Source organism: Cucurbita maxima, unplaced genomic scaffold (genome assembly GCF_002738345.1).
Source record: "Cucurbita maxima cultivar Rimu unplaced genomic scaffold, Cmax_1.0 Cma_Scf00009, whole genome shotgun sequence".
NCBI classification, from domain to species: Eukaryota; Viridiplantae; Streptophyta; class Magnoliopsida; order Cucurbitales; family Cucurbitaceae; genus Cucurbita; species Cucurbita maxima.
Window position 1 is genome coordinate 1,814,818 of NW_019272025.1, and position 25,306 is coordinate 1,840,123.

General features: G+C 36.0%; 4 protein-coding genes across 11 annotated transcripts; 3 read left to right on the forward strand and 1 right to left on the reverse strand.

The window, feature by feature from the left end:
- Window positions 1-816: 816 nt before the first annotated feature.
- LOC111484292 (dehydrodolichyl diphosphate synthase complex subunit nus1-like) lies at window positions 817-6,447 on the forward strand. Of its 3 annotated transcripts, XM_023130832.1 has the most exons (8): window positions 820-1,097; window positions 1,861-1,890; window positions 2,141-2,411; window positions 2,512-2,573; window positions 3,065-3,224; window positions 3,317-3,413; window positions 5,037-5,119; window positions 6,256-6,447. In XM_023130832.1, exons 2-8 carry the CDS (start codon window positions 1,864-1,866, stop codon window positions 6,261-6,263), a joined length of 708 nt encoding a protein of 235 aa, XP_022986600.1. In that variant the 5' UTR covers window positions 820-1,097; window positions 1,861-1,863; the 3' UTR covers window positions 6,264-6,447. The 3 variants fall into 3 exon arrangements, with proteins under 3 accessions (XP_022986599.1, XP_022986602.1, XP_022986600.1); XM_023130831.1 differs by lacking the exons at window positions 5,037-5,119; window positions 6,256-6,447 and adding an exon at window positions 4,885-5,030 and having other exon boundaries at window positions 817-1,097; XM_023130834.1 differs by lacking the exons at window positions 1,861-1,890; window positions 5,037-5,119; window positions 6,256-6,447 and adding an exon at window positions 4,885-5,030 and having other exon boundaries at window positions 817-1,097.
- Window positions 6,448-9,381: 2,934 nt separating this feature from the next.
- On the forward strand, window positions 9,382-14,532 carry LOC111484287 (histone acetyltransferase MCC1-like). 3 transcript variants are annotated; one of them, XM_023130822.1, is made up of 6 exons: window positions 9,382-9,562; window positions 9,642-9,855; window positions 9,937-10,081; window positions 12,686-12,785; window positions 12,862-13,090; window positions 14,148-14,532. In XM_023130822.1, the coding sequence occupies exons 2-6, from the start codon at window positions 9,749-9,751 to the stop codon at window positions 14,332-14,334; spliced, it is 768 nt and encodes a 255-aa protein (XP_022986590.1). In that variant the 5' UTR covers window positions 9,382-9,562; window positions 9,642-9,748; the 3' UTR covers window positions 14,335-14,532. The 3 variants fall into 3 exon arrangements, with proteins under 3 accessions (XP_022986590.1, XP_022986591.1, XP_022986592.1); XM_023130823.1 differs by having other exon boundaries at window positions 9,686-9,855; XM_023130824.1 differs by having other exon boundaries at window positions 9,697-9,855.
- Window positions 14,533-15,161: 629 nt separating this feature from the next.
- LOC111484290 (THO complex subunit 7A-like) lies at window positions 15,162-18,638 on the forward strand. Of its 4 annotated transcripts, XM_023130830.1 has the most exons (4): window positions 15,162-15,309; window positions 15,564-16,178; window positions 18,160-18,327; window positions 18,469-18,638. In XM_023130830.1, the coding sequence occupies exons 2-3, from the start codon at window positions 15,585-15,587 to the stop codon at window positions 18,289-18,291; spliced, it is 726 nt and encodes a 241-aa protein (XP_022986598.1). In that variant the 5' UTR covers window positions 15,162-15,309; window positions 15,564-15,584; the 3' UTR covers window positions 18,292-18,327; window positions 18,469-18,638. The 4 variants fall into 4 exon arrangements, with proteins under 4 accessions (XP_022986598.1, XP_022986595.1, XP_022986596.1 ...); XM_023130827.1 differs by having other exon boundaries at window positions 18,160-18,609; XM_023130828.1 differs by having other exon boundaries at window positions 15,185-15,309; window positions 15,550-16,178; window positions 18,160-18,609.
- A 437-nt stretch (window positions 18,639-19,075) lies between these two features.
- On the reverse strand, window positions 19,076-20,225 carry LOC111484303 (S-norcoclaurine synthase 1-like). The gene is made up of 2 exons (XM_023130847.1): window positions 19,943-20,225; window positions 19,076-19,603 (listed from the first exon to the last, which is right to left on the reverse strand). Exons 1-2 carry the CDS (start codon window positions 20,223-20,225, stop codon window positions 19,308-19,310), a joined length of 579 nt encoding a protein of 192 aa, XP_022986615.1. The 3' UTR covers window positions 19,076-19,307.
- Between the last annotated feature and the right edge of the window lie 5,081 nt (window positions 20,226-25,306).

A 25,306-nucleotide genomic window follows, 5' to 3' on the forward strand; every position in this document is an offset into this window, starting at 1 on the left:
AGTAATAAAAAAAAATTATCATTTTTTTCATTTTTGTGACTCTAATAATTGTGTGGAGCGGGTTGGTTGAGTGCTACAAATAAAATTTATTAGCTATAAACTTTAGCATGGGCTTTCCTACTATGCTATAGCATAGGATTAATTAGACGGTTCAATTCGTTTCGAGCCGTAAAAATATTTAAGTCTCATCTAGTAGCAAAAGTATATAGGACACTTTTATCGAGCTTTAAAAATTGAACATTTCATTTATAACATTTTGGAAATGATCTATTTTTGTTAATAGGTTGAATTTTCTATTAGCACCATAAAAAAAAATTACATTTACGCAGATGTGCTCAAGAAAATGGTAGAACTAGAATGGTTCCAAACCTCTCGACTGTCTCTGCACCCTTACCTCCTTTATCATTGAGCGGCCGTTTAGGAATTTAAACAAGTGAAGGGTTGTTTCGTTCTCGACAATCAAGTTTATCCCTCATCGTCTCATTGGTCGACCTAAACCCCTGTTATTTTGAGACCATATTTAGTATTTAGAGTTTGCCTCGGTTTGATACTACTCTCACGGCCCACATCGAGATAGTGCTTTACCCCTAGATGTCCAGTCAAATGCTGTACCTCAACGCATTTCTAGGAGAACCAACTAACTTTAGGTTCGAGTGACATTTCACCCCTAACCACGACTCATCAATTAATTCTTCAACATTAGTCGGTTCTGACCTCCACTTAGTTTCAATCAAGCTTCATCCTAGTCATGCATAAATCACGGAGATTCGAGTTTATAAGCGATTACAATTACTCAATGACTAATTTTAAATGAAAAATTTCTCGAGAGGGAGGAAACCGAGACAGTTCTTCCTCCGTAATTGACTTTTCCGTCCCCGTCCCGTGAACATCTTAATGGTTTATCATTAAGAAGTGATCAAACCACTACAATGCGAAGAAATTGTAAGATCATACGATTGATACTTGCAACGAGTTCGAGCCTCATTTCTCAACTGACACGACTTTGAATTACTTCCCCATTCTTACAAACCAAATCCCATTTCTTCATTTTTCGTAGCTCACTTCATCTCTTTCGCCCCTCAAATTCTCCTCTCTGGGTAATTCTTCTTTCATTACAGTTTCATTTCTTCACGATCAACTAATTTCTCTCTTTCTTGCCTCGTTTATGGGTGTGTGTTATTGATGCATCTTGTTCTTAACTGCATTTGAATGTTTTATTATGCTAGAACGATGGGGAAATCGTAGGTTGTGATGTGCTTGATCAGTTTCCTTTTTGTTGGGTTGGATTCTAGGAGCTTGCTTCCCTTCAGCGATAATCGTCTCATTCTGAACTAGTTGAAAATCGATCGTTAATTAGCCATAGTCTATGTCTATTTGGAAATCCCGTGAATGTTATGGTACTTTTAATTATTTTGACAGCTTACGCTCTTCAACCACCAAATCTCTTAGTCCTTGTTCATTGTTCATGGCTGTTGTTATTGTATCGTTGCTCTGAAATCCGGATTTATCCTAGTGGGGTCTGGGTGAAGGTGCAGAACAATGAACAAAGGCTTGTAAATTGGTGCTCTTCTAAGATTTTTTTTCGTCTCAGGAGGATATTAGGTATCGGATTATTAAGGCCATGCAAATCATAGCTTAGGTTGTTCTTTTCATCATTTTCACGCCAGAAAGAATGGAAAAAGCTCTTACTGAGATCCTGGATTCGTTTTGTTTAATCTTTACGCTAATTTCATTTGTGGAATAAACTAAATCTATTGCTAACTGGAATCGAAATCATTTTAACATTTTCATCAAGAAATCATCTTAAAATTTTGATAGTTTAGATTTCTTATCATTGTCTTTGTATTTTTCTTTTCGCAGACCATGACCGTCAAGGTTGAACTCCAGAAGGTGTAGTCTTGGACTGCTCTAGGAATTGCTTGATTTATTTTCATTACCTTCAACTATGTTTATCGTTTTGGTTTAGCATTCTGTCAGGGTATAAGCAGAATATTTATTATGACCGTAGACGAATTTTGGGTCTTAAAACAATATCGCTAAGATAGTATTGACGACCTTATTTGAAGTTCTGTGGATTTCAACTTTACTTTATTTTTCATTTTGTATTACGTGAATCAGATGCTTATGTATTTTTGTACAGATTGGAATTCTTGGGCTTCAGCTAATGTGGCATTTCCTGCATTTGATTCTTAGCTCATTTTACTTTGTGGTTGGTATTGCCACAACACTTGAAAGTTATTTGATATCATGTGGACTCCTACGCAAGTACAATCGTCTTAGTATAGAGATTGTTAAATATCTTGCCATTGTGGTGGATAGTGATGAAGCTTATAATACTTTAAAAATTATTGAACTTCTGCAATGGTTAGCATCGTTGGGCATTAGAAGCATTTGCTTGTATGATGTTGAAGGTAATGATTTTGGGTCCACCCAAGAATTCTGAGCCCTCATTTGAATGTCTTTCCAAATGTGTTGAATTTTATGCTTACTTGACTGTATTTTATGCTCAAGGGGTGCTTAAGCAATCCAAGGAAATCATTTTGAAGAAAGTAAACAATGCGTCGGTGTTTCAGGTACGTGCAAATGTAACAAAGATAGAATTAAACCTAATGGTTCAGTAAGTGACGAAGTCTTTTGCATTCAACCAAGTGTTCATGGCGTCCAAATACTTCGAGGCCTTCTCTGGAATATTAATAATCTAGGGAGTTTCCTAGTCTTGATTCTTGCATGGCTAACAATACTTCGAGGCTTTCTAGGGTCCTTTATGGAATAGCATACTTTTGATTCCATGTGTACTTCTCTTCGATGATACTAAAGATCGCATGTTGGGCGCTTTTCTTTCTTTGGAGTTGCATATTGGTCTTTGCATGAGGTCAGTTATTTCTTCAATAGAACGACACATAACTGCTACTTCTTGTTTTCTATTACACGTTTGACCAAGGAAAATCATAGTAGTCTGCAATTTGAACTTAGGAATTGAATGCTAATAATAAGATGTGCATTGTTCATCTAACTTGGTCATTGCATTCAGTAAACTGATGTAACTCTCCAATTAAACTGTAAGGACATTACTCTGGAGTTCATATCAATCTCTGATGGAAAGGAAGCCGTTGCCAAAGCAGCTAATTTTCTTCTTGAAAATAAGTTCAGAAAAACGAACATGAGCGAAGATCACAGGCGGCGCTTTTCTGAATCTCAGATGACTGAGGCTTTAAAAGCAGTTGGTTTGTATTCTTGGTTATGCTTGATAAGGTTCAGAGTACTACTTTACTCGAATGTTAATTAATCTTACAGGTACTCGTGAATCTGTTATTAGGTTGTGGAGGACCTGATCCCGACCTTATGTTAGTATATGGACCTATACGATGTCACTTAGGGTTTCCTGCATGGAGAATTCCCTACACAGAGATTCTGTGAGTCTTTTTGTTCATTTTTTTTATAAGCAATGGCGCTTTTCACTGAAATGATGGAAGTAGCTAAAAAATTACTACCGAAAAGGTGAAGTACACATGGTGGATAATTACACAGGTTCTATTAAAGAACAGCAACTCGATCATCTAAACTTATGAATACCCAAGCATCCTCCATATCCTTGCCTTAAGAGATCAAAATCTCTTCTTTCTCTCTATCAACAGCTTCTAGAGGAGCAGGGACTGATGCACCCACAACCTCCTTGTGCTGTTATTTAGGGAATGTCCACAAAGGAGTTTATTACAATAGCCATCATGCTTCCCAAGACTTCAATAAAGACTAACCATGTATGTGCTTCAAAGCCATGTGGATTTAGTAAAAGCTTTTCAATATTCTCAGCTTTGAACTCCTTTTGCAACAGAATATCAGGTTGCAAGTCCCTCAGACAACTCTTAATTCCACCTATTTTCCTTGTCGTCCTTAGCTTGCATGTCGACGTCCATATGCATGGGAATTTATTGTTGTTCCTCTATTACATAATTTTTCAGTTCCCTCTGACTTCTTGAGCTTGATCTGTTTATCTTCGCCTCCTTTGTTTTCCTTTTCGTTTTCCTTTTTTCCTTCCAGTGGTCTTCTAGCGTTGGAAGAAGTCATGTCCACCCTCATGTGGCCTTTTTCTGTCTAAAACCTATGATATCAAGCACCACACAAAAGTACCAGTTGGCTTTAAGTGTCTGAAACTCTTTCCCATTCTATTCCATTGTTAGCATCCACACCTTGTACTGGAAGATCCCACATTAGTTGGGGAAGAGAACAAAACATTCTTTATAAGGGTGTGAAAACCTCTCCTAGATGCATTTTAAAAACCTTGAGGGGAAGCCCGAAAGGGAAAGCCCAAAGAAGACAATATCTGCTAGCGGTGGGCTTGGGCCGTTACAGATACCATATGTAAGTTTTTTTTTATGAGAATTCACATTTGTTTTCCTCCCTAGTTGATTGACACTTGACTAGGGAAACATCATCTAAGGCTATTATATAATTGTTCTGCTTAAGATCCATATATATTGGAAATGATTCCTCCACAATTGGACCTCTTTCTTTGTTACCCCATTACATGCTAGTTCCCTATACCACCCTGGGCTGCAAGAAGTAGAATATGACCCATCCGTGGTATGCTCATTCTGTGCTTCAGTCTCTTTCATTCCCCCAGTAACAGAATAAATGTCCTTCCAATAAAGTCATGGTGTTTATTATATCGAACATTTTTACGGTTGTATGCATGATAACGTATCAAAGACAAACATTGGTTTTTTTTTTTTTTTTTTTTTTTTTTTTTTTTTTTTTTTTTTTTTTTTTTTTTTTTTTTTTTTTTTTTTTTTTTTTTTTTTTTTTTTTTTTTTTTTTTTTTTTTTTTTTTTTTTTTTTTTTTTTTTGGTGATCTAAGAAAGCTTATTTGATGATGTGTGACTGTAGAATCTTTACTTATGGAATAAATCAATTTATGCATCTTAACCAACGCAAATTTTATGTATGTAATAAGTTTTCCCTCTGCTTATTCCATTCATTTTTGCAATAATTTTTTGGCCGAAGAGAACTATATGATCTTTGATTTATGTTGTATGCAGACACATGGGACCATTGAAATCCATGAAGTATGGTTCCCTGGTGAAAGCCATTTACAAATTTACCATGGTGCGGCAAAACTATGGTGAGTGACCTCCTATTGCCTTAATAAGTTCTTCTGAAGTTTTGTATATCTCGTCTTCATAATGTTATGGGTATAAACTATGATTCCAAATGATGAAAATATGATTTTACAACTGAATTCCATTTTGATCGTGTTCTCTACAATAAAGTGCATTATCATGTAGCTTCTTTCATGTTTTCCTCTGCATGATTTTGAAGCTTCCTCTGGAAATTTTAGTCTTTCGGGTTCAAGTTGATTGTTGGCTGATATATATTGGAATCTTTGAAGTGATATTCTAAATCACGCGAGACCGGGTAGCACAAGTCCTTAGTCTTTCATTTCTAAAAATTTTCGAGATCAGCTTTCATCTCGTATAGTCATTTGTAGAAGTGCTCGTTTACGACGGTGAGTTCAACCGCTCACTGCTTGGATACCTCACATTGCTCTGTTCTCTCCTCTCTTTGGATACCCGTAGTGCAAAAGTTGTAAAGGTCATAATCCTTTTCATCCTAATTGATGTTTGTTTTTCTTACCCAATCACTTCAGTCCAAGCCTACCACTAGCAGATATTGTTCTCTTTGAGTTTTCTTTTAAGGTTTTGTAACAGCCCAAGCCTACCACTAGCAGATATTGTTCTCTTTGAGTTTTCTTTTAAAGTTTTGTAATAGCCCAAGCCCACCGCTAGCAAATATTGTCTTGTTTGTGCTTTCCCTCAAGCTTTTTAAAACACGTCTGCTAGGGAGAAGTTTCTACACCCTTATAAAAAATATTTCGTTCCCTGATCCAACAGATGTGAGATCTCGCAATCCACTCCCTTCAGGGCCCAACATCTTTGCTGGCACTCTCCCCTCTCCAATCAATGTGGGATCTCGCAACTTCCATCTTTCCTCTTAACATTTGCAGCAAAGTCTTGTACGTCTCCATGAAAATCGAAGGTTCTAGTTTTGGCTTAGTCACCCCCCTTTTAAGGGTAATCCAGGTTCTTCTGGATTGCTATGGCTACACGTTGTAGGCTTGTGGCGACGCAGAAAGACGCTTTCTTCTTCGCCTAATAAGTTACTCACATCCTTCATTTGATAGCCATTCGGATTTTAGTTTTCTATTTTTATAAGTTACAATTTATTGGTTAATATTAATTTATCTGATGGTTTCAACAGGTAAATGAAGTGAAGTATTGAAAGCTTCTGCAGTGATGGAAGGCCAATGAAGCAAAGATAAGATTTAGGAGTTTTGAACACTTAGTTTTATGGATCTTAAATACTAGGATTTTATTATATCATCAATCTTTTAATTACTGTAAAGAAAAATTCATAAATAATATAGGGTACCATATAAAATATAGTCATTTCTAAAAGGCTATGGTAAAAACAACATTTTCTTTTACCTCTTTAATCTTGTTTTTGATTAAAATCATTAACTATAATACGATGAATCAAAGCAATAAGGGTTATAAACGATACGAATGCTTCTACCCTAGCTTTGATCCTATGATCGTCATCGTGACGAATGGACTTATCCTTTCATATGAACATCATGACATGACCTTGAGCTCCACTTTTCAGTCCCAATAGGTTTGGATGTGTAGTAATTCTCTATCCACAATCCACGTATGCGCACATGTACCTATCAAGCGGGCTTGTATACATACCCCTTGAGTTCAACTCATCAAGTTAACACATGTTCATATTACCAGACACCATAGAGGGAAAGGGCGTGCATAATATCATGACGAACATAAATATCATATTGTATGTAAATGTACTAATCATAACAGGGAAGTATCTCGATGCTCCTGACATAGAAATCCCTAAATCTTAAAATCATGACATTTGTGATGCAAGTCATACCTCAATTCATTCATAACATAAAGAGACTATGAAACATGCCTGTGTAATTCTTGTCTTATCTTTCATACTTAACATAATTTACATGACATACACTATATGGATGCATGTGCATCATAAACCATTGAATCATAAATATGATTCAACAACATGTCATAATCATATTATAGAATAACTTATAACATGAAATAACAGAACATGACATTACACGACACGACATAACATAATATAACTTGACATGACTAGCATAGCATAACACAGCACAATATAGCACATGTCAAAATAATTATAAACCGGACATGTGTATGAGCCACAAAGTACGTGTGAATACGTCATGCAATTGTCCAACAAGCCAATAATGAAGTCACTTACAAGCTTAGGGTTGGCCTAAGCTGAGGTCACTACTTCCTTTAGCTTAAATTTGTTCATTGGAATTCAATTCCACTTCAATATAATAAGAGCAATAATCGTTCTCCCTCACTAACAAAGCTTCAAGTTGCTCAAGGCCTCGACATACATAACACTACGTTCTACTGACTCTTCTGTCTCTTCCACTCTCTTTTAGAGAGAAGACAAGTACTTTAGTGCCCCCACACGGGAGTGTTCAACATTCTCAGTTAATGGTATTTCTGTTTCTAACGTCCCTTACTTGGCTTCTGAGTTCATTCCTAATTTTGCTTGTTTGTGTATGCATTTTCCGACCCCAATAGTGAGGTTACTTATTGAGTATTTCCTAAATACTCAAGCCATATGCTACTCTTACTTTTCAAGTAAAGTTGAGACCCCCTTATACGGATAACAACATTGCGGTGACGGCCATGAGACCAAAGCTAAGGTAGATGCATTCATGTTCTTTTTCTTCGTAGCCTTAGGTTAGATAGAGCAAATACTTTAATTTTCTTTGTTTTATTTAAATTCGTGTTATTTATTTTCTACCACATCGTTTTAACGACTTTATATTAAACATGTAAGTTCATGGCCTCGTTATAAAAACTTCAAATAAAAATTTTCATGCATTTTAGATATGTTATGCATGTAGTGGTGACCTTGATTTTAATAAGAAATTATAGTCATTACAAGACATGGTTCCAAATCTACCCCGTTGCACAACTTGTATAGCATACAACCTTAACATTCATTGTCTTCTTTAGACTTTCCCTCAAGATTTTAAAACGCGTCTAGTAGGGAGAGGTTTCCACACCCTTATAACCAATAGTTCGTTCTCTTCTCCAACTGATGTCAGATCTCACAATCAACTCCTCTTAAGGGCACAACTGGGGCTATGATACCATTTGTAATAGCACAAGTCCATCGCCAGCAAATATTATCATATTTGGATTTTCCTTTCAAAATTTTAAAACGCGTTTAATAGTGAGAGGTTATGCTTCGTTCTCCTCTCCAACTGATGTGGAATCTCACAAAAACAGTCGATAACATGGTCGGATAATCTTAAAATAATGAAGAGGAATTATTCACGTCAATTAACCCGACCAGTCCAAAAACTCGAGGTTCCTTTTCACGTAACTTTCCTCTCCATTTCATTAGTTCTTATCTTCGTCGTTAGGTATTTACGGTGAAGATGTCTTTCATTCTTACTATTTGGAGGGAATATTAAGAACTTAACAAGACCACTCAACCTTTCTTTCCTTTTCTTTCTTAAAAATACTTCCATTTAACACGTTGCAAAATGTGTGTGGTTGCATTAAAAAAAATGTTATTTTTACTAATAAAATTGTTGGATGATGAAAGTCCACGTCGGCTAATTTAGGGAATGATCATGTATTTATAAGTGAGGAATACTAACTCCAATGGTATGAGACCTTTTGGGAAGCCTAAAGCAAAGCCATGAGAGCTTATGCTCAATGTGGACAATATCATACCATTGTGGAGAGTCGTGTTCGTCTAACATGGTATTAGAGCCATGCCCTAAACTTAGCCGTGCCAATAGATTGACAAATCCTCGAATGTCGAACAAAGAACTCCAAAAAAGAAAAAAGGAGTCAAGCCTCTTCGAAGGTACGAAGGCAGTCAAAAATGACTAAGACTCCAAAGGAGTCGAGCCTCGATTAAGGGGAGGCGTGCTTTGTTCGAGGGGAGGTGTTGGATGATAAAAGTCCCACATTGGCTCCAATAGGGAATGATCATGAGTTTATAAGTGAGGAATACTAATTCCATTGGTATGAGGTCTTTCAGGAAGCCTAAATTAAAAATTAATATCAAAACATATGGAGATTACAGATGAATTTTATGATGTCATCCATCTTCACAAATTATTTGGATTTTTTTTAATTTTTTTATAATTTAGTTAAAATATGAAACATATGTATGAAATTTAAGCAAATTAATAAGGAATAAATTGCAAATTTAGCCTAAGAACAAACATATTAACACGTTAAGAATTGAGTCTCCAAAATTTGGGGAATAAAAATGTGTTTTTTCAAAGGGAATTTCAATTGGGGGTTACGTAAGAACCAAAGCCCTAATAAGCTGTGTCTTCTTCTCTCTTTAACGCCATTATTGATTCTACGAGATGAAGTAGGTGGGCTGTTCAGCCGTCAAATTGACCACAATGTTGAATCTGTTTCTGTTCATCACTGGGAGCTGCATCAATCCGTCTCAGGTAAATTACTTTTTTATTGCTTCCGATGAAAGGGCGGGACAATTGTTGACGAATATGGTTGCCTTCTCGATTTGCTCAGGAATAATTGCATAGCATATGAGGCTGATGTTTATAAATGGAAAGTGAATCTGTAGGTCGAGTTTTGCGAGCATATAAATTCTTTGCTGGGGATTGAAATCTTTTGCAATGGTAAAATCCAAAGCCGTCGACTGTCCAATTATATGTTATCGGCCAATTGAACCCTCAGACCTTGAAGTTTTGGAGCAAATTCATGGCAATTTGTTTCCGATCCGGTATGTGAATCCGATTGAGGGTTTGGTTCATTTTGATTCTGAGATGTGTTTTTGAAGTTAACGTATGGGTCTATTTCTCAGGTATGAGTCGGAGTTTTTTCATAATGTTGTTAATGGGCGTGACATTGTGGCATGGGCAGCGGTCGATCATAATAGACCAGATGGCAGCACTGATGAGCTTATTGGATTTGTGACTGCACGAACTGTTCTGGCAAAAGAAAGTGAGGTTGGTTTTACCTTATGCTTTGCGTATTTATAGTCTGAGACTCAACATGAGCTGTTAGTTTTTGTAATATTTCATCTAAATATGAACTCCTCGATCGTTACTGTACAGTTCTCTTAATTTTTCTCTTCATCTCATTTTTCCGTTGTCCAAAATGTTGAAGTTTTGAAGTAATGAACGTCAAAAGGGTTGGAAGAAGGAATAAATGCATAAATGCATAACGTATATAATGGAGAAAACATGAAGGTAAAACTTGTGGCATGGAAGGATCACAAAAGAAAATTGAAGTATCTGAATGGGTTCAGGAAGTGAATTCCTTTAAGATTGAAATTTTCTTGCTTTTCGAAGTAAAGGATTTATTAGTATCTTAGATAGTCAATCGTACTTGGGTTGGCATTATTGCTTCAATTTCTAGGTTGGTCGACATTTTACCTTTATATATGCTTGGTGGTTCGTCTTATATTTTCTTTTTCATACTAGAAAGAAAGTTTAAGCTGTTTTAATTCAAGACCTTTGAGCATTTGGATGTATAAACCTTTTGGTGTAAAGCTAATAGATTTGAATATCATTTTTACAGTTTCAGAGTTAACATGATACCAAAAAAGGGTTTAAGATCACTTGAAATACATCATGCTTATTGGGAGATAACGTTATCATAGCTGTTTCATTGACCTTGCCTTCAAGCTGAAACTATTCTGCTGATGTTATGCAAGTATTAGTTCCTATAGGGAGATATTTTGTGACGCCCCTAATTTTCTTAACCTAATTAGTGACGTCAATTCATGCGTGCTTAAGTCATAAATGTGGAAATTCATAATAAACATCTTTAAAATAAGGCCTTGAACTTACATAATCAATTCAAAACAGGAAATTCAGCTTAACATAGTTTTAAATGTAAATCAAGCTTCAGAAAAACACTTAACAACAACTTACTGAAATCCTATGCGTCCTATCATCCACTAATTTAAAATCAAAACATTCAACTGCCCTATTATGCCCCATTCTGATTTCAATGGTATTCTCAATGTTCACTGTCATCCGTTTGGTTAAGAAAATTAGGGGTGTTAGAGTTTGGAGGGAAGCCCAAAGAAGACAATATCTGCTAGCGGTGGGCTTGAGCTATTACACTTTTGGTGTTGTTTATATTTTGATCTGGGCACACTGCTTGGTCACATTGGTGTTGTTTTTATTATAAATCGCTTTTGAAAGAAACATTTAGGTGTGATCTCTTCTTAACAGTGTAACCTTAGATCATACTGGTAAGGTCTTTGGAGATATCTGGAGGTCTTTGTGGAAGAAGTTTGGGTGGACTAAACATTGACGATATCAAAATAAATTTTTTTTCTTTCCACTCCAACTGTGGAGGGAGATTGTTATCAATATTTATGACCTGAATCAATTCAGTTGATCTCTTAATTGGCTGCACCGTTGCTCTTGGGTCTTGATGCCCTTGGTTTTCTAGCCAAATGTAGAGAGTTCTGGCAAGAATGTATTTCTTTCAAGTTGGCAATGGCATTAGTGTGAAATTTTGGTAGTACTTTTGGCATTTGGCTCCTTCGAGCATTGCTTTCCTTAACTTAACCATTACTTTGTCCAAAGAAAGAACAATTGCAGACTATTGGAAGGTGGATGATCTTGGTTGGACCTTTAGTTGTTTGAAGAGTGCCTAGTCAACGTGAGGACCTTTTGGTGTGGTATATAGAACCCTCGGGTATGTTTTCCACCATATTAGATAATGTTTGTCTTCAACGCTGCCAATGCAAAGCCAGAAAAGTTCATCACTTAATCTTTGTTTGGAAAGTTAAATTCCAAAAAATCAAGTTCTTGTGGTCCATAGCCTACCAAAATTCTCAAAATAAACTACAGAAAGGAAACCCATATCCTTCTCCTCCCCTCAAGTATGCTGGAACTACAAAAGAGAAGAAGATTCTGTAGATCACTTATCCATTAGTGTCCCTTTGGGGACATCTGAGAAAATTGGAATTGACACTTATGCATTAGTTGTCATTTTTCTTCCTCCACTCTGTTAAGTTCTCTACTGCATGTTGGATTTGTTTGGTGTGTTCTTATAGATATCAACATGGTGTTCCTAGAGGCTTTTCAGATTGGTAGTTTAGGGGGTTAGTCGGAAGTCCTTTGGAAAAAAGCCACTAGTGCTATTCTCTTTGACTCGTTTGGATAGAGAAAAACAACTATATAAATTTATAGATCAGCAGAGAGATTTTTGTTCATTTTTGGAGATTGTATGATATATTGCTTCCTCCGAACAATGTAATTAAGTGCAAGTGATTAGGACTTTAAATTCATTGGTACAAACACCATGGTTGGTTGGCTTTGAGAGAGATTCCACAACTTTGAGCATATGCTGGCTGTAGGAGAAAGGACATGTTTGTTTGAAGTTTGGTCTTTCTTCCTTTTCTAGGAAGTTACATTGAGTTCCTGTTGAGGAATTCTTTAAGCATGTGGTCAGTAAGTTGAGTTGGTAATTGGTGGGTGTATATTTTGTAGAAATGATTTATCTTTTAGCTACTTTGACAACTGAAATCACCTGTCTTGGATGCTGAAAACTGGGTATCTCTAATTTATACTTGCTTAAATGTCTTGTAGTTATCTGATTTACTTCGGCATGATTCATTAACCACGGGTGAAACTCTAGTATACATTCTTACACTTGGAGTAGTGGAAAGCTACAGAAACCTTGGGATAGGTACGAGTTTCTCGGAGTTATATTTGATATTGTTTTTTTTAGACTGATGTCATGTTTACAAATATTGAATTGCCAGCTAGTTCACTTGTTCAAAAGGTAATTAAATACGCCTCAAGCATCCCAACTTGCCGAGCAGTTTATTTGCATGTAATTTCATACAATAGTACTGCTATCAAATTCTACAAGAAAATGTCATTCAAGTGCCTACAAAGGCTGCCGGGCTTTTACTTTATCAATGGCCAGCATTATGATTCTTACCTTTTCGTCTACTACGTGAATGGTGGTCGGTCTCCATGCTCTCTGTTGTAAGTACCCAATATCAACTATCTTTAAGGCTTATATATGATTGCATGCTTGCTGAGAATGATACTCTCTTTGATGTGGTGGTCCTCTTTTGCCTCTTATAGCAACCAAAACCTCATCAAGAATCTTTTGACACTTAGAAAGACCTGAAACTGTAGAGGAAACAACTTTTCTCAATCTTTTACCAAAACTTTGGAAATACTCCTATTCAAACTTGTTAGGGATTGACAAATCTGAAGTTCATGTAAATGTGAAAATTTTGGGTGGTTGGCGACAATAGGTCTCATTTTTTAGTGGTAAGGTAAGAGGGGAGGTATAACGGCCCAAGCTCACCATTAGCAGACATTGTCCTTTTTGGGCTTTCCCTTTCGGGCTTCCCCTCATGGTTTTAAAACACGAATGCTAGGGAGAGGTTCATCTCTCCAGCCGATGTGGGATCTCACAATCCACCCCCTTTAGGCCCAACGTGGTTTTGATACCATTTGTAATGATCCAAGCCCACCGCTAGCATATATTGTCCTCTTTGAGCTTTTCCTTTCAAGCTTCCCCTCAAGGTTTTAAAACGCATCTACTAAGAAGAGGTTTTCATACCTTTATATAGAACGTTTTGTTCATCTCTCCAGATGTGAGATCTCACATGAGGAACGGGACAATAGAGAGTAGACTGAAAAAGGATAGAGCGAGGGAGAGATGGAGAACACGTTGGAGGGGTAAGAGAAAAGATAGAAGGGGAAAGAAATGATGCAAGGGACAGAACCAGGTGAAAGAAAATCTATTACGTTAGAAACTGGACCTTAAAGAAGAGATTTAAGAGAGGGAGTGCTAGAAAGACCAAGAATCTCATTCACTATTATCAGTCTGATTCCATCAACTAGTATCAATCAAATACTAATTGTTACTAGAACTTCTAAAGTGTATTTTTCGGTTTATTTTATTTGGAAACGTTCCGTTTGTCAATTCAAATGTCGGATGGTTCCAAAACTTCCAAGCTAGAGATGTTCTAAACCTTCAAGTTTACATTCGCTCTTTTTTTAATTGGTTCGTTTCGTATACGTGCAGAGAGGTTGTGAGTTTCATGGTGAGTTATTTAAGGGATGGTATAAAGTGTGTAACTTCAAGGCTGAGGAAGAATGAAAAAAGGAAGGTGTCAAAATGGCCCAAATGTAAAGAATCTCACAGCCTTATATCGATGGCGCAGAGCAAGAGAAATCTGGTGGTTGAGAGCAGTGGATATGAATGTGTTTAATTTGATGATATGATGTGAAGCACTGAGAAGGAAACCGCTCACTGTATGCGCCTACTCTTCCTTCCTTCTACTCTTTATAATTTATTGTAGTTTAAATCGTATATACATACTAATGTGATGATAGTCTGTTCTCAAATGTAATAAAACTTTGGTGATGTTTAATATGAAAGTGAGCCTTATGCATCCTTAGTTCTTTAACTTTCAATTCTTTTTTATCTAACTTGTCATTGTAGCACGTGTGTGTAACGTGGACTTGATGTCATCTCCGCTTTTCTCCTCTATATTATTAACGAAATCTTGTAGTACTTACCAATGAGACATTATTTATTTTGATCTTGGCATTAAACTTGAGAGATTGATCGATAAACACGTTGCTTACTATCATATCATTTTAACACATGGTTTTATATTTTATACTATACTTTTTATAATATTTGAAATTAATCTTTATGACTAAATTAGGATAATTATATATAAATATTTGAAAAAGTGATCGAGTCTTAAAAAAATTTGTTATTTATGGATTTATTGGATTAAACCAAATTAATATATATTTTTACGTAAAATACAATTATATATATATATAATTTAATTTAATAATTTTGATTATTTATTCTTCACCCTCCTAAAAATAATTTTTAATTAATATTTTATTTTTATTATATATAAAATTTTAAATCAACTAAAGTCATTATTTAATAAGAGTTATTTGGATCGAAAAATAAAAAAAAAATCAAAATAGTTTAAAAAAATGTCATAATCCAATCCAATTCGAGCAACTAGCTCCATCAGAAGCAACATAAATTGGATTCAGTGAGATGTGCCTATTGTAAATCTCGTGAAGCCGGATATTTTGGAACGATCCAGACCCGATCTTGTTGAAATCAGAGTTTAGAGATTCCCCGCCCGGATTGGAATGGGGCAGCCCTAGAGTTGCAGAACAATGGCATAACCAGCTATGGCTTCCGATCTCAAGTACGTCTATCTCTCCCTCTCTCCCTCTCTCTGCGATTTAAATTATCGGTACTCTCTTCATTATCATCTGTTAATTTTCTCTCCATCGATTTCTTTTTCGGTTCAATTTTGCTTTTCTTCATCTGCCATTGACACTGTTTCTGTAGACCTAGAAATCTAGCAGAAAGAGTCACCTTCTTCTTCTTCGATTCTAACTTGCTGTTGGTTCTCCATTTAAATTTGTAAGTTCTTATTCTTCAGCATTTGTGTTCCAGGATCTGAGTGAGAAGTAGATTATGTCGGTGAGAGGGAGGAAAGTCTCCACCCGAGGGGAAGCAGTGGCAGCAAGTTATGCTTTTGGGCCACTCGAAGATGATGTTATTATAAAACACAGGCTTCTCACCCGTACAACGACCACAAGGGGGGAACCTCCATTGAAGAAGCTCCAGAAGAAGTTCACTTCCTTTGTTCTTGAGATTGAAAAGGATGGGAGTAACCATGATGACTGTGAGAAGCTTTCCAGAGCTTTTTTACAAGAGCTATCCACATTTGAAATTCCTTTGCTGAAGAGTAAGGCAGTTGTTGATACAAATATTAGGGAAAAGGAGAGCTTCCATGAGTTTAAGGATGAGATAAACAGACAAATTTTGTTAGCTCAGGATGATATTGAAGATCTTAAGAAGCAGCTTGAAGAAAGCAAAATTGAGAGGCAACACAAGGAGGAGTGTGAGGCAATTAGGAAACTTGTAGCAGCACAGCCACCCAGGTCTGTGACACAAAAGACTATTGTGGAGTTAGAGAAAGAGATTGCGGCACTTGATGCGGAGAACACAGCTAGTTCAAGGATGCTGGAGCTTCGCAAGAAACAATTTGCACTTTTGTTGCATGTGGTATGTTTCCTTCAGCAGTGTTTTCTTAGTTATATTCTTTAATTGTACTCTTAAAATGAACATTTTGGTCTCTTTGTTTGAAGATTCATTAGTTTAGACCTTGGATTCTCCCCCACCGCCATTTTTTCACTTTTGAATTGTTCGGGGATTCTTAGACTGATTGTTGCACAGAGAAGAATGAGATGTATATGGTATCAGTGCTTGAACCCCCAATCTTTGGCTCATTTAAGGAAGAATGAGAATGGTTCTATTAGAGTGTTGCTAGTTTACTCTAGGTGCTGAGATGGTAGGAAAATTTGATTTGATAAAGAAGTAACTTTTAGTATTCCGTCTTTTGGAGAGGAATCTCTTCATGAACGAAAAACAAACTCTTTAGATAAACATAGTGAAAGCCTTGTTTTGGAATCGATGGTTGTAGAGAAACCACAGGACTTTCAATGAGACCAAATCTACCTATGAAACCTTCTTAAACAGCGTGCTTATGGCTATTGGGTTTGTCTAGCAGACTCACAGTGAAAATCTACCATTTTGCCAAGCCGTTCCGGGTAAAAATATTTTAGGCCTTCAATCTTTACACTGATTTTGCGAATGACACGATCACTCTTTTAGAAACGAGCTTCATGGGTCATCCTTTCAGCAAGGAAAAGGAGGTCTTGTGCGTCTTTATCAACAAAAGCTTTCTATACCATAAAAACAAAAACATTCGATTTCACTTGGTGTAAATTCTCCCCATATATTTGGGACTACAACCTTACTTCTCTGACATATTGGCATAGTTTTTTGTATATCCTTTTGGCATTTTCCCCCTCTTTGTAAGTTCACCTCATCCAATGAAATGAAGGTACTTGTTTCTCATAAAATAAGGTACAACATTTTTTTATAGCAACGTACAACTTCTTGCTTCTGGTGATGTCATACGAATATAGAATGCTTTTGTAACAATCCTATCTCAATGCTTCTGGTGATGGCAATATAACCTGTTTCTTATAAAAAGAAAAAAAAAGGAGGCTTTATCTTGATTTGCATTAGAATCAAATCTTCAACAAGGCACTGTTTTCTCCTAGCCACTATCCCATGCATACTTGAGTTTCCAACTGAGGATTTTCATGAAGCATTTGTCTACCACGAGGTTCTGAGCAAGATGAAATACCTTTAAATGCATCTATTCAAGAGTTATAGCTGCAGCCACTTTGTAAGAGATCTAACGGTTCACTATTAGCCATTCTAGAATCTATTACATTGTTCCCTCGTAGGGTTAAGACGTTCTGTCACTGCCATTTGATCCAAGGGTTTCACATTCAACTATAGACTGCCTAGAAAATACCAAGTAGTAAGAAAAATTCACCCTGCTTCTCCTGAATTTGGGGAAAAGAGTTGGTTTATCAATAATTTGTTTTGGGGGAATAGAGGAAGTTGCGGTATAGTGCTTGGGTGGTAGTTGTACGTGTTTTTAACATCCCTATTCTAGAAATGACTTAAACCAATACCTATGTGAGATCCCACATCGGTTGGGAGGAGAATGAAACATTTTTTATAAGAGGGTGGAAACCTTTCCCTAGCAGACGCATTTTAAAAACCTTGAGGGAAAGCTCGAAAGAAAAAGTCCATAGAGGATAATATCTGCTAGCGGTGGCCTTAAGCTATTTTTCAACATATATATACTCCGATCTGAATTAACATTTTGTATATATACTGTGTGTGTATGTTGTGTTTTCATTAATATTCTTTTAGACGAAGAAGGGAGCTTATGATTGGGGCCATTGAGACATGGCGAGGCCTTTTAAATCTTCTAGAAATTGCAGTCACAACTAAACAATCTCTGTTTGTTTGAAGATTGTCCTCTGCTGCAACATTTTTCAAGCAAAAATTCTCTGAAATCCTATATGAGCAGTAGTATTGTTTCTAAATAATTGTTGTCTTGCTGTGATTACGTACAAACTTTCTACCTAATACTTGAAATCCTCAACTGATATTGGTGCAGGTGGATGAGTTGCAAAATACCATAGAGGATGAACAAAAGAGTTTAATGGAGGAAATGAGAACCACAGCTGAGGAGAATAAGATTGGTGTGGACGATGCTAGTGGAGGCCTGGAAGCCATGGCTGTGGACTGAGACAACAACCCTCTCCGATGTTCTGGTGTAAAACTTGTAAGCATATTTTTCTAAAAAGAACTCAATACCTAAGCTGTTATTTATCTAGAAATCTTGCTCAAGTTAAGAAATCAAAACGAAATAGTTGGATCTTCTGGATGTTCTCCTGAATCAAGTAAATCTTGTTCTTATTCTTAGGTCTTATAGGTGAAACGACATGCCATGGTAAAGGAATAAACCCATTCCCTATGGATGTTTAGGAGTCGTGTATCTTTGTACCTGAAATGTGAGTGGAACTTTTGGTTCGATGAAATTGTTATCATCGACTATTTCATATCATCAAAATTAATTTTGAGCCATTAAAGACATGTTTGAGAGTAATTTTGAACCTAGCAATATTATATTAACTATCCTAACTTACTCTCAAACATCTCTTACATGATTATGTGTTCGATGGCTATTTATGACAAAAGATGCATCATTTTATACATTATTGAAATATCTACTATTCAAGAAAGATGAGATGATAAAGTATAACTCCAATATTGAAATAACTACTACTTATAGTAAAGAAATAAAAAAGATGAGGAAAGTTTATATTACCAATTTAGTTTCTGAATTTTAAGTTTGTCGGTTTTGTTCTTAGCTTTTAATTATGTACAAGAAGTTCTTGAGTTTAAAAAAGTTTCTAACGAGTCTTTAATCTTTCATTTTTGTGTTTATTCATTGAGATTATTGTAATTGTCAATGCTAATTCTGAAGAACAGAATTGTTAACGAACATGTTCTGAATTTTCTACAAGTGCTTATAGAGAATTTTCAAGTTATATTCCAAACACACTAAACATCAACGAATCATACATCTCTAAGCTCGTCGGCCATTGAAGACTATCAAAGATTATAGGCTTACAAATGACGATTATTTGATCAATCCACACAAAGAAACTTCATCACAAGTTCGGAATCCTCCATTATTGAAAAATTAAACACACAGCAAAGTCACACCCATGATCTTATGGATAGGCAACATGAATGATATCATGCATCCTTGGGCTGTTGGGCATTGAGGAAATAGCTCTTGGCAGCTTGAGCTATGGCTATCAAAGGTTCAACACTGGCTAATGAAATATTTGCAGCAGCTTCTTCCTTCAACTCATATTCCACCGATGATTTCACAATGCTACTCTCTTCATCCTTCTCAATTATCTCAAAACAAAACCTGTAAACACTAAACCCAAGATCGAGGTACCCTCCTTCCACCATCTCCGCTATTTTTATACGCTTTTCATTGTCTATTTTCACGAACTTCTCTTTGTATCTCATACCTCCTAAATCTGCATGGTGTCAAAATTTCTTATTGTTAGACTAAACTATACATTTCGACTCTAAACTATGAGATTTCTTTCGTTTAAGTTCGTATTAAGGTGTTTTTTCCCGAACTATTTGTTTTATAATTGAAAAGAATGAAAACAAAGAAATTAGACCAAGAGGACGATGGATCTCTTCGAAATAATTTTATCTAAACTAACTTAAAATATGAATCAAAATTAATTTGGGTCGGTTAAGAATATAATAAAAATAATTTTGAACTCCTGTTTCAAAAACTATAACGATAAAAACTTATCAGAGTCGATACTCGAAAAATTGAGTAGTAAACGAGTAACGTGACTTACCGGGAGCAAAAGTGACGAGGACAAGAGTTCCTTGGCCGCCATCGCCTTCAAGGAGCTCGATGTTCTTGATGATATTGGGGAGGTGAAGTTGGAGGAAATCAGCAAAGTGAATGGTGCCATAAAGCGCCCAAACTTTGGCCGCCGGCGCCGGAATCTGAGTCTCGTCACTGATTTTGGTCACCATTTTTTGTTCCTGGTTCTTGTTGGAGAGATACAGGTCTTGTTTTTTAAAGATGGAGACTTCCACCACAGATTTTGATGGGTCCTCCCAACTTTCATCCATATCTTCCCACTTCTCATATTTAAATAATAACGAGATTCACAATTTTTTTTTTTTTTTAAAATTAAAAAATATCTCCACCATTAATACTATAATTTAAAAAATACGAATGAAATTTTAGGGTCAACGTATATATAGACAAAAATCATTTATGATAGTGATAAATTATTTTAAACTTTTTTATTTTTTTTTCTCAAACTTTAACGATATTAATGTTAGTTTCCAAAGTATACTACCCGTCTCATTTTTTTTTCTAAAACGGTAAGGATATTAATATCAGTTTTGAAAGCATACTAACTATCCCATCTATATATATATAAATGGTAAGACTATTTTTGAATTTTTTTTAAAAAAAGTAAAATATATATATATATTTTTAAAGTTTTTTATAAAAATTAAGAGTATTAATGAAATTTTATAACCATTCCCATATAAAATGTATATTCTTTACGGATGAAACCTTTAAAACAAAGTATTAACGGTTTTCTCGGTAATGATATGTTTTTTTTTTTATTTGAGTAATATTGTTGAAAAAATAGGATGGAGAAAGGAGATAACATGCAAACATGTGCAATTAAGTATTGTCCAAGTCATGTTGCCAGTTGTTGACACCTTTTACTAAATTAAAAATAAATAAATAAATAAATAATTATTAAAAAGGTCGATCGTATGAGAGACGGAGGAATAAGCGATTCTTTTTTTTAAATTGCGTTGACCCGAAGATGTTGAAGCTGCATAGATTATTTGAATTATGCCTACTATGATCAACCAAGGTGAAAAAATAGAATGAGCGTGGGGTAATAATTCCATATTGATCTGAACCAATCCATATGCTCCCATTTTTAATAAGATTCGGGCTAGAAGTATACAAGTACTGTAATGTGCCTCTCCGTGGGTATCTGGTAACCATGTATGTAAGGGTATAATCGGTGATTTGACAGCAAAAGCAATAAGAAATCCGATATAGAATATTATTTCCAGTGCTATAGGATACGATTGATCACCTTGGTTGATCATCGTCCAGGTCTTTTTATCTTGAAATTCATCCTTTATTTTTTCCTTTCCATTCACTCGGATCTCTTCAGTTTTATCGATTTTGTCCGGATTCTCCTTTTCTTCCGAAAAAAGGGAAGGAGAAGTATCTTCTTTGGTGGATCTCTCTTATTTCAGTTTCTTAGTAAGAATGGATGACGATATTCGGCCTAAATAGTTTCTTAGTAAGAATGTATATATGTCATGTGCATCAGGATAGTTCCCTGTTATGTTATGTTAGTATGGACGCTTACGTTCGATATTTATGTTTGCCATGATATCATGCAGGCCTTTCCTTTTCTGAGGAGTCCGGTGACATGCAATGCGTTGTGCTCGACCAAGTCAGGCCTAGGGGTATGTATACAAGCCAGCTTGGTGGGTCCATGTGCACGTACGTGGGTCGTGTGTGGAGAAGTACCATACATCCAACCCTGTCCGAAACTAGAAAGAGCCTAAGGCCATGTTACGTTTTTTAAATGATAAAGTCCCATTCATGTATTGTGTGTGATTGCATTACTAACCGTAACAATGGGGTGACTTACTGAGTATTTCATGTGCGGTAAAACTCCCATGCACGGATGATGGTGAACACCTAAAAGGCCATGGAAGTCAAGATAGACCATGATAGGGATCATGATAGGGCAGTAGCATTGAATTTAATTAGTAGTTGATAGGCGTTTTATACTAATTTGTTTTATATTTGAAAACACTATATTATATTTATTTATGTTTTGAACTGGATATGTAAGTCCATGACTTTATTTTAAAAGTATTTATTATGAATTTCCACATCATGCATGAGGCGACATCACTAATTAGCCTAAGAAAATTAGGGGCGTCACACCTTTCTTTTTGGTGATTCAATCCTAGAAACTCCAATACTTTGTTTGGAGTAATTCTATGTTGGGTGCCTCTTATGAATTTTCTTGAGATGCATGTGTGAGGACAAAACATGTTGGAACGACTCGTGTTGGTCTTTGGGGATAGCCCTCACTCTTAAGAGATGAGAAGTAGGTAATATGACCAGGTCGTAGGGGATGCTAGGACCAATGATCCTTTCACACTCACATAGGTAACTTTCTTAAATAGTATCCTTGTAATATTCTACATTTCTTTTACAAAGACTAAAATGCTACTAAAATTGTATCTTATCCTCCTTTATTTTGAGGATGAGGAATCGATATGTTGACATAATATCCTCATGTTATTTACTTATGTAGTCTCTCATCCCCTTTCAAGTCTGAATTATCATATATATAATAGCAATCCTCAGGTCGTCTACCAAGACACTGGATCGCTCCTACCTATAGAGTGACATAGTATAGAGTGACATACTTCTTGTATATATGGTAATAATATCCTCATGTCACGCACCTATTATCCAGATATGCTAAGAACATGAGGATATTTTTTTAATAGACAACAGAATCTATATAATATTTTTTAACTTTTTTTTATAAAATATATATATATATTTAAAGTTGAAGAGTAATATTATTGACCAATTATGCAAAAGTATGGATAGATAAATGAGATGTGAAGGGCAAGAACATGGAACATGTGAGATTATCCAAGTCTTGTGCCCGATTGCTGATATGTTTAAATTAAAAAAAAAAAAAAAGATTATCTATTTTTATAAGGAACAAGTCATAGTCAAACTATAAATAATAATTATTTAACAAATGGGTAGATGACCTACGCGAGATTCCGTTCCATGAAGAAAATCAGAGGAGATTTGGGCGGGAAGTCAAAGTTTCAGCTAATTTTTGAAAAACGGTAAATATATACTTTCTGCCAACTTCGAGCGTAGATATTTCTTCATGGTTAAAAAATTATGTACATGAAAATACCTTTGGGAAGTAGCTTTAGAATTTAAAAACTTTTGTGAAGGAACCAAATTGATTCGAGTCAGGCAACGAGAGGCAGATCACAATCGGAGGATGCACGTGTCAGGCAACGAGAGGCAGATCACAATCGGAGGATGCACGTGTCAGGCAACGAGAGGCAGATCACAATTGGAGGATGCACGTGTCAGGCAACGAGAGGCAGATCACAATCGGAGGATGCACGTGTCAGGCAACGAGAGGCAGATCACAATCGGAGGATGTACGTGTCAGGCAACGAGAGGCAGATCACAATCGGCTGAGTGTGCGACATGTGGAGCAACGCATCGGCATCCTGAGGAGACGCGTGTTGTCTTACCCCATGTGAGACTCAATTCAGCACCAGCGACCCAAGCCGATTGCATGACTTGACCTGATCTTATAATTCCTCTTTGGCATGCCACTTCACGCAGATAAGTGCTCATGCTCCACCCAGATGTGCATGGCTATTATTAGCGTGTGAAGCCGCGCGTAATCCTTCCCCTTTGCACACATGTAAGTCCTTTTTATCCCTATTTGACCCTTTTTTTTTTTAATTCATCTTTAAATACTAACCTTAATTTTACTCATATTTTGGAGCTTTCAACGAGAGAAGAAATAAGTGAAAAAATTATAAATTGTCACTCAAATCTTTTCGAGTAAAACTTGTAAGGATTGTTAGAACGTGCTAGCATGCTACCATTCCTTATTATAGATAGTTAGAATGTACATGTTTAGGACTCCCAAAGAGTAATTTTGGATGAAAATGCATTGTAGGTATGTTATGGATAATTTTGTTATATTAGCTAGATTGAAATTCTGAGAAGCACGATGTTTTTATACTTTCCATGGAATTAGAAAGAGATTAAGCATGACTAAAATATGAGTTGGACTATTTAAACAAGTAATCTATGTTGGATGTATGTGATTACAAAATTACCTTTAAAAGAGATTTTGAGATGAATATGGTGAAAGATGGGCTATTGTGATCTGTGCTCTGAATAATTGATGGGTGTTATCTCCCCATTGAGTTTGTACAAAGGTTTTAGTTTATGTTTTCAGTGCTTTAGTTGATTGATAGGATTATCTTCCGAATTAGCCTGCACGAATATTAGATTATATATACTATGCTCTAGGTGATTAATACGATAATTCCTCTAGCAAAATATGCACAAGAGAACCAAGCTAAAACTAGGACATAAGAGCTAGAGTAGTTTCAAGTTGACTGAGGTCAGTATGTATTTAGTAAACTTAGAGAACGATGATTAGAGGTCTAGACCAGGGTGCACCTAGAGAATGGATTACCTCGAGGAGACTGTCCTAAATGTTAGAAATGAGAGACAAGATTTAAACCTCCTAAGAAATCCTCGTACACCTCCACCACATCCAAGAATAACTAAGGTGGCCGTTCAAGCTATAAGTAGTAGGTATGGTGACATCATAGTCTCCACTACCCTTTTCACTTCAATACTAGTACTGTCAAGCAAGGCATAGGCCGTTTAGGGTATTGTATGCCCCAAACCTTGTGGAAATGACTAGAGGTCTCCCAAGAAAGGCCATTGAACTATAAACTCGTTCAAAAGAGGAAAGTACGGGACCACATAAGTTAACGTAGTAGCTGGATGGCACACGAGAGGTCCCCCCCAACTTAGATGACTTTATGGTCCTATTGGACGGTTCGTTTTCTAAAATTCCTTGAATGATGTTCAGATTAGCAGACACCATACTATCTGTTAAGGATATTTAGTACTAAATTATAGTTTACCATGTATATCATATTTGATATTTTATTGAAGGCATGCCTTCTTAATGTATATTTCCATTTATTGTTATTTCCCTTTATTACTTTTTCCATATTCTTTTAATTTATTTGATTATAAATAAGATAACTTTCACATCATTTACGTGTGGTGGATTAATCAAACATTCTCATGGTATCAGAACCCTTTCGGTTTAACAACTCTGATCCCTTATTTTCAATGGCTTCTGAATCCTCTACTCATCTTCTTTTCCACCACCCTTGCTAGCTTTGACGCCGCAGGGGCAGTCTCCATGACTACCACATGCGGAACCAATTGATTCCTCTTCAGCTACACCCTTCGCCATACTTTGTACATACAATATCATCTTTTCCAACACAATCGATTTTCCCTCCACCAACACATTTCTTTCATTTTCTTTCCAATCTTA